This window comes from Notolepis coatsorum (genome assembly GCF_963971535.1).
Source record: "Notolepis coatsorum genome assembly, chromosome: 9".
NCBI classification, from domain to species: Eukaryota; Metazoa; Chordata; class Actinopteri; order Aulopiformes; family Paralepididae; genus Notolepis; species Notolepis coatsorum.
Genome location: NC_140173.1, coordinates 34,725,794 through 34,734,889, shown reverse-complemented (window position 1 = coordinate 34,734,889; position 9,096 = coordinate 34,725,794). Strand labels below are relative to the sequence as shown.

At 45.3% G+C, this 9,096-nt stretch overlaps 1 protein-coding gene across 2 annotated transcripts in view; it reads left to right on the top strand.

Annotated features, from left to right (window-relative positions):
* srbd1 (S1 RNA binding domain 1) overlaps positions 1–8,364 on the top strand; it is a 139,744-nt gene extending 131,380 nt beyond the window's left edge. For both annotated transcript variants that reach the window (XM_084321713.1, XM_084321712.1), the window contains exon 7: positions 7,722–8,364. In XM_084321713.1, coding sequence (XP_084177839.1) covers positions 7,722–8,014 — 293 coding nt within the window. In that variant the 3' untranslated portion in view covers positions 8,015–8,364. The remainder of the gene's footprint in view (positions 1–7,721) is intronic.
* Positions 8,365–9,096: the final 732 nt, after the last annotated feature.

Genomic DNA, 9,096 nt, shown 5'->3' with positions numbered 1-9,096 from the left:
TGGGACTGTGAGAAAACAAAATCGGAGAAAGAGATACAAAAAAAAGAAGAAAAAAAAGAAAAAGTACTTACTGAGGACGTACTTTATTCTTTATATATCACTTTTCAACACGCACATACAGGCTAGTTAGAGACAGTACTGTTAACTAGGGATGTTCGATATTGGCTTTTTTACCGATATCCGATATACCGATATTGTCCAACTCTTAATTTCCGATACCGATATCAACCGATACCGATATATGCAGGGTTTCCCCCCCCAAAAACACAACATTATGCATACTTTTTACAATAAATTAAATAAGAATTTGTTCTTACTTGCTTGCCTGGGTAAATAAAGGTTAAATAAATATAATAATAATAATAAAAAAACAATACAGATAATTTCCGATATTACATTTTAATACCAATATCGGCCGATAATATCGGACATCCCTACTGCTAACTCAATACAACATGTCTGTATGTGTTAGTTAGAGACAGTACTGTTAACTCAATACAACATGTCTGTACAGTATGTGTTAGTTAGAGACAGTACTGTTGACATCGCTACAGAGACAGTGTGAAAACATTTTCTCCTTAAAACGTGTCTATATTCCCTGTCAAAACTCATGGGAGATGAGCATTTAGAGTCTTTTTTTTTTTTAAATAAATATATAAATATTCTCCCGAGGGAACATCCCCCTGGACGCCCCTAGCAATCAGCCCCCCTAAGCACCAGCTGAGCCCCCCCTTAACTTCAAACTCCAGGCATGAGAAATCACCAAGATCCTGTGGTTAATTCTTTCAACCTTTTAATTGATCAAATGTGTCATTTAATGAGGTAACTTATTGAATCCATATGCCTACATTAGGCCTGCATTTATAAACTTTACCCGTCAGAGCAACATACTAACGATCAGCCTACCATAAAGAAAAAAGAAACCTTACGCTTCAATATCATTATGCTACAGTCCAAGTGGTGGAATTAGTCTGCGCCGTTGGAAGGAGTTTTTTTTTAATTTTTTTGCATTTGGATTATCTGCTAATATTTGCCCAGCTCTCAGTTTAGATGCTTCATCGGGTTTCTATTCCACCACATGGGTTCGGTTAACCCTTTTCACTGCGACAATACACAGAAGGTTAACCCTTTCACTGCCACACAACAGTCGGTTGTGTGATAGTAAAGGGTTAACCTTCTGTGGTGTGGCAGTGAAAGGGTTAACCCCTGCTCCGCCGAGAGGAAGCGGGGGGTCCTTTGCTTCTGCCGTAATTCCGTAATTGTTCCTCGTGGTTTCGTCTCTCCACTCGTGTTCCCTTCACGCCACGTTGGGAGCACCCGGTTATCCGGGAGGATTGAATCCACGCTTTGTCTAATCAATCCTGCATCTGCATTAGAAGGAACTGTGTTATAGCCAGATGCAAATTAGCAAGATAATCAAAACACTACAGAACGTCATGTTTACCCAGGACTAGTGGAGCGGTGTACAAGGAACGGGGCCCAGTAGACTCGGAAGTATATGTATATGAGTATAATTACTGTATCATTCAGTATGGTTGGAGAGCAATGCCGGGATGCCAAACTATTCAAAAGTGGTTATTTAGGTCATTCTAGATGCTGTATACGACATAGGAGTACCATGGAGAAATGGACTCCATTCCTATTTTGCAGCCAGTGTGTGCACGGCTCTAGCAGATGCACTCACACACACACACTGTTGTACATTGTACATTTGTGTATTTTGTACATTTTAGTTTTGTATATTTTGTATATTTTGTATAGTGTTTGGTCTTTACCCTTTTATTCTTTGACTTTTTCACCGTATGAAGCACAATCTCAGGAGGGTCATACAGAACCAAGCATTTCACTATAATGTACATTTACCTTATGTGACAACTAAAAACAAAAACGTGAAACTTGAGGTGCAATTGACAACAATTGCACGTTTCTAGCTGTGTGGTAGGCATGCAGTAAATTACACCGTGCACCTCTTATCTAGAAAGACAGCATCGGCAGACAGGAGTCCATAGCTGGATCACCCACTGGGCGATAGGCGGGGAGTTAGGACGATAGGGCGGCGACCGTCGGTTGTGTGATAGTAAAGGGTTAACCTTCTGTCGTGTGGCAGTGAAAGGGTTAATGGACAGCCAAGGGTCTGGAGTTAACTCCGGGACAGAGTTGAGCAGAGCTCCAGGCGGTGGTGGAAGGCGACGGCCCGCGCTCCTGAGACGAGGGGCGGCAGGCAGAGCCTCCAGGTTCATCCCCAGGTTGCGCTGTATTCCGTTTCAGCCCACGACGCACGGCTCTCTCCCCGCCGACGCTCAGCTGAGTCAACAGATGGGCCGAGGCTACCGCATGAAATCAATGCTGCGGGGGGCGGGAGGATAATTGGACCCGACTATTTCCTGGAACCGCGTCGGGCCCTCCTTGTTTACGTTAACGCCACGGAGAGGAAGAGACCTCTGGAAAACAAGACAAGATGGAGGGAAGCGGAGCTGGAATAAGACGCCCAGGAATGTGGAAGAATGCAGAGGCCGAGTGTTGGATTCCCGCGAGAAACACGATATCTGTTCGTCATTCCGCTTGTTTTCCTTCTCCTTCTGTCCTTCCTTTTCTCTGTGTGTGTGTGTGTCTGTCTGTGTGTGCGTGTGTCCGCGTGTGTGTGTCCGGCAGCATATCTCACCGATTAAAAGGCAGAGGTGGATGAAACGTTGCACATACTGTAGGCAGCTGGACAAGCATGGTCATGGACCTGGATTCTGGAATATCTTGCAAATCGGTCAACGACAAGTATTTTTTATTTGAACTGATTGCCATCACTGTCCATTGAAAGACGGTGGATTCAGTATGAAGTTACACCTTTTGAACACAGGGGGGCGATACTACACAGGTTCACCGCTCGGAGCCCGGGGGGGGGGGGGGGGGTCGGCTCCCTGGCTTCCTGTTTACAACATGGAGATGCCATATAGTGAACCTATTGTCATCGCTATACCCTGCTATTACCGGAGTATAGGAATAACAGTGTTGGGCTGCGTGCAGACGAGCGTCTTGATTACATGGAGAGAATGGAGATCAGTGCAGCCGCTCGCCCAGCGCCCTCCCGGCGCTCCCAGTCACTGAAGCCCCGCGCGGCCGTGTGCAGGGATCATACCTTTATTCATCAATTGTTACTAGAGAGCAAAGGGTTGCAAAAGAAACTAGAGGCGACTCTTTCTCTCTCCCTCCGTGTCTGGTGTCCCTGCTGTGCACACGCTTGTGTGTGTGTGTGCGTGCGTGTGTGTGTGTGTATCTTGTTGGCCGTTGCGCAATTGTGCACGGGGGCATTTACAAATGACTCAAAGTCAGAAGGAATATATGTGACCCGACAGTTTAATTTAGGCCTAAAAGTTGAATAGCAAAGTGTGTGACGTGTTTTTTAATGTCTCTCTCATGGAGGAGTGTGTGACGTTCTGGAGAAAGTTATGCTAGCACTCGTCCTCCTATCGGGCATCATCTGGACGTGACATGTGACACATGAGACTCGTCTGGGAAATGTTTTTATTCTGTTTGGAAGATGTGTATGTCAGGTGTGCTCTTTGGCTGGTATTATTCTGCTCACTGGCTGGTATTACTCTGCTCACTGGCTGGTGTTACTCTGCTCTTTGGCTGGTATTACTCTGCTCACTGGCTGGTATTACTCTGCTCACTGGCTGGTATTACTCTGCTCACTGGCTGGTATTACTCTGCTCACTGGCTGGTATTACTCTGCTCACTGGCTGGTATTATTCTGCTCACTGGCTGGTATTATTCTGCTCACTGGCTGGTATTACTCTGCTCACTGGCTGGTATTATTCTGCTCACTGGCTGGTATTACTCTGCTCACTGGCTGGTATTACTCTGCTCACTGGCTGGTGTTACTCTGCTCTTTGGCTGGTATTACTCTGCTCACTGGCTGGTATTACTCTGCTCACTGGCTGGTATTACTCTGCTCACTGGCTGGTATTACTCTGCTCACTGGCTGGTATTACTCTGCTCACTGGCTGGTATTATTCTGCTCACTGGCTGGTATTATTCTGCTCACTGGCTGGTATTACTCTGCTCACTGGCTGGTATTATTCTGCTCACTGGCTGGTATTACTCTGCTCACTGGCTGGTATTACTCTGCTCACTGGCTGGTGTTACTCTGCTCTTTGGCTGGTATTACTCTGCTCACTGGCTGGTATTACTCTGCTCACTGGCTGGTATTACTCTGCTCACTGGCTGGTATTACTCTGCTCACTGGCTGGTATTACTCTGCTCACTGGCTGGTATTACTCTGCTCACTGACTGGTATTACTCTGCTCACTGGCTGGTATTATTCTGCTCACTGGCTGGTATTACTCTGCTCAGTGGCTGGTATTATTCTGCTCACTGGCTGGTATTATTCTGCTCACTGGCTGGTATTACTCTGCTCAGTGGCTGGTATTATTCTGCTCACTGGCTGGTATTATTCTGCTCACTGGCTGGTATTACTCTGCTCACTGGTTGGTATTATTCTGCTCACTGGCTGGTATTACTCTGCTCACTGGCTGGTATTATTCTGCTCACTGGCTGGTATTATTCTGCTCACTGGCTGGTATTATTCTGCTCACTGGCTGGTATTACTCTGCTCACTGGCTGGTATTGTTCTGCTCACTGGCTGGTATTATTCTGCTCACTGGCTGGTATTATTCTGCTCACTGGCTGGTATTATTCTGCTCACTGACTGGTATTATTCTGCTCACTGGCTGGTGTTACTCTGCTCACTGGCTGGTATTATTCTGCTCACTGGCTGGTATTATTCTGCTCACTGGCTGGTATTACTCTGCTCACTGGCTGGTATTACTCTGCTCACTGGCTGGTATTACTCTGCTCACTGGCTGGTATTATTCTGCTCACTGGCTGGTATTGTTCTGCTCACTGGCTGGTATTATTATGCTCACTGGCTGGTATTACTCTGCTCACTGGCTGGTATTACTCTGCTCACTGGCTGGTATTATTCTGCTCACTGGCTGGTATTACTCTGCTCACTGGCTGGTATTATTCTGCTCACTGGCTGGTATTACTCTGCTCACTGGCTGGTATTATTCTGCTCACTGGCTGGTATTATTCTGCTCACTGGCTGGTATTGTTCTGCTCACTGGCTGGTATTATTATGCTCACTGGCTGGTATTACTCTGCTCACTGGCTGGTATTACTCTGCTCACTGGCTGGTATTATTCTGCTCACTGGCTGGTATTATTCTGCTCACTGGCTGGTGTTATTCTGCTCACTGGCTGGTATTACTCTGCTCACTGGCTGGTATTACTCTGCTCACTGGCTGGTATTACTCTGCTCACTGGCTGGTATTATTCTGCTCACTGGCTGGTATTATTCTGCTCACTGGCTGGTGTTATTCTGCTCACTGGCTGGTATTACTCTGCTCACTGGCTGGTATTATTCTGCTCACTGGCTGGTATTATTCTGCTCACTGGCTGGTATTATTCTGCTCACTGACTGGTGTTATTCTGCTCACTGGCTGTGCAGAAGGACCTTTTAGAGGGCCTTTACTTTTATCAGAGTACTCTTATCTGGGTATTTCCAACGCACACGGCGGGCGATTTTTGCCAGGCGACCGATTTTTTTAAGCCAGGCGACAGAATTGTATCGCTTCCATTGTTATGAATGAGAGAACCCACACAGCAGCGGATTCGAGTGACGATAGCGCAGCAAAGTGTCGCCTGGCTAAATATCGCCTCAAACCTTAATTTTTTTTGGAAATAACATGACTTCTACTGGTGTATCATTTGTAATATAAATTAATTTATCAATACATTCATTGATCAATAACCTATGTATTATTACCATGCTACTTATGTTAATTATTAATTAACAGGAACCATTTACATAAATAACGTTAGTTGGAGAAGGGATGTCTCCTCTGATGTCCTGGTGACATTACATCCTCGCCGGTTTGGCTTTAGTATTTTTCTGATTGACCAGAAATGCGGAATCCAACGTAGTCTGGTGAAAACGCACCTTGTTTGTCCTCTTCATGATGATCTCCAATCGTTCGCTACACACCGATCAATATTGCCACCTCTCTCACAAAAAGTGTGCACGAATATACTCGTTATTGGCAGTCAATGAGTTATTAATGCTGCTGTCATAGCAGTGGCCATATGGCGCTTTTCCACTGCATGGTACCTACTCTACTCTACTCTACTCTACTCTGTATTTTCGGTTTTCCATTACCAAAGTACCTGGTACCAGGTACTTTTTGGGTACTTTCTGGGTACTTTTTTAGTCCCTGCTCTGTCGAGGTTCTATGCGCGAGCCAAGCGAGTAGAACTGGTACCACAAAAGTCACGTGAAAAACTGCAGACCACTGATTGGTCAGAAGAGAGACGCGTCACTCCTTGGAGAGTCTGAACGAAAACAGAAAGCCGCCATCTTTAATGTCTCGCATAGGATTTCATTATGGTTGCAGCAGGCATAGATATCTATAGTTCTATAGATATATATGGCAGCAGGCACAAGTTCAATAAACAAACGATACAGTCACTGTGTATTCTGCCTCATTTATTGATTAAACAAAACCGACATCAACACAATTTGCCACCGAGCGGAGAGTTTAGTCTCGCAAAAAGATCGCTGACTTGTTAAGGCTTAAGCTTATGTTGTGCTAATTTTGTGCTAGCGTTTTAGCATGGCTATCGTACATAGCGTGATCAATATAACTCGCTATTGATTGTTTGTATGAGTAACGTTAATGCTAGTAGAATAGACACAACGTGAGGTAATCACCATCCATTTTAAACCGGTTATTACCTAATGCTAACGTTAGCAAATAGACGCGACTGGTAACGTTACAGCTTGTTAGCCTAATGCTAACGTTAACGTTAGCATAGACAGCCTAGCTAACGTTAACGCTTGTAGAATAGACACAATGAGACGAGAGGTAACGTTAGCGTTAGCAGAATAGACACAACGAGAGTCTCGTTAATGTTGTTATTGATTGATTGATTGAAAACTGTGTTTTACTCTGGCTTGTGCCTACTAGCTCACATAGCTATGCTGGAGCTCTCACAGAGCTATGGAGCTCTCAGCTGTACACCAGCAGCCCCGCCTCCCCACACGGAGACAAACTGAGTACTTTATTTTAGTACCTGCAGTGGAAAAGGAACGAAGTACCAGGTACCTAAAGCGAGTAGAGTAGAGTAGAGTAGAGTAGAGTAGAGTAGAGTAGAGTAGAGTAGAGTAGAGTAGGTACCATGCAGTGGAAAAGCGCCAATAGTAGGCTATCGTAGATCTCTGAGGACATCTTCAGGCCAATCGGTGGTAGTGAACGTATAGCTTACTATATTACCTGAACGGTGTTGTGGGGTCGCTCGCCCCCCGTGTGCTTTGGACTTAACCCTTTCACCGCCGCACTACCAAACGGTTAACCCTTTCACTGCGACAATACACAGAAGGTTAATCCTTTCACTCCCACACGACAGCCGGTTAACCCTTTCACTGCCACACGACAGAAGGTTAACCCTTTACTATCACACAACCGTTGCTTCTTATTTTAGATGTGCGTTTGTGCGTGTTTAATTGTATATTAATGTATAACACCTCAACCCTGTATTGCAAAATTAGGTGATATATATATCTTTTTTTTCCAGAATGTGTATGCTCTACAGTTATGTCACATGAATGTATATGTATGTGTTATATCACTATACATACTAAATATATCTCTCTCTCTCATCTCCTTCCAGACTTTGAGCAGGCTGACTTCAAGCGCACCATTGTGTCCATGAGTGACCTGCGGGTGGGGGCCGTGCTGACCGGCAGGGTGGACAACACCACGCTGTTCGGGGCCTTCGTGGACATCGGCGTGGGCCGCTCGGGTCTCATCCACAAGAGCAAGATCACCCTGAACAAGCTGCCCCCCGACCAGCGCCGCCGCAGCCTGGCCCTGGGTCCCGGGGAGCGGGTGGAGGTCCGCGTCCTGAACGTGGACGCACAGAGAGGTCGGATCGGCCTGGACCTGATCAGGGTGCTCCGATAGGAGGACTTAGAACCCACACGCCGTGCGGTTACAGTTACAGCTAATGATAAGGGATTAGAACCCATGTTCGTAGGCTTTTGTTAGGGTCTAAATAACAGGAGACCAGAACCCATCTTAAAGATCCCCTCCGCTCAAAAACATAATTTTTTTGGTAATGATTAACTATTTTTGGAGCCATGATTTTGGATTGTTATTTGTGCAGATGTTGTCACCAGATTAGTTTTTCCCCCTCGTTCCTCCCCTGGAGAGGGAGAGCTTCTCTGTACTTCCTGATATCTGAGTTGGATGTGTGATGTCATGAATGTGAGCAGCCTATCGCTGAGCCCACTGGAGTGCAGTGTGGCACGTTTAGCCACACACACAAAACGCTGAGTAGGTATTGACATGTCTTTGTATGTAAAATATAAAATGATGTAAAATGTTAAAATAAAACTTTATTAATGTTATTTCCAGGAGCAAAACCATTCCTTCCGAGAGTTATATTGTTGATGCTTGAAATGTCTGAGCTTCCACATTAACGTATGGTTTTGTTTTTACTTAAAGGAACACTCCAACATTTTGGGAAATTAGCTTATTTAACATCTTCCCTGGAGTTAGACAAGAAGATACATACCTTTTTTGTCTCTCTGCATGCATTGGGCTTAGGGAACGCCTGGACCGTTAGCCTAGCTTAGCTTCATCACTGGAAGTGGGTCATACATTTACCCGAGTCAACAATAATTTTTTTTCATGCTGTCATTTATCAATTATGGTGAAGTGAGTGACGTCCAGCAGGATCCACCAGAAGTCTCCTAGTCACACAAGTCTCCCAGTCACACAAGTCTCCCAGAGTATCCTAGTCTCCCAGAGTCTCCTAGTCACACATGTCTCCCAGTCACACAAGTCTCCCAGTCACACAAGTCTCCCAGAGTCTCCTAGTCGCGCAAACTAAATTGGCTCAGAACATACATTAAGGGGAGAAAGTTCTATGTTAAGCTTGGAGACATTGTATCCGAGAAACATGACAGCAACTTTGGAGTTGCACAAGGAAGCTGCCTTGGTCCATTACTCTTCTCACTATATATGCTGCCCCTCGGGGACAT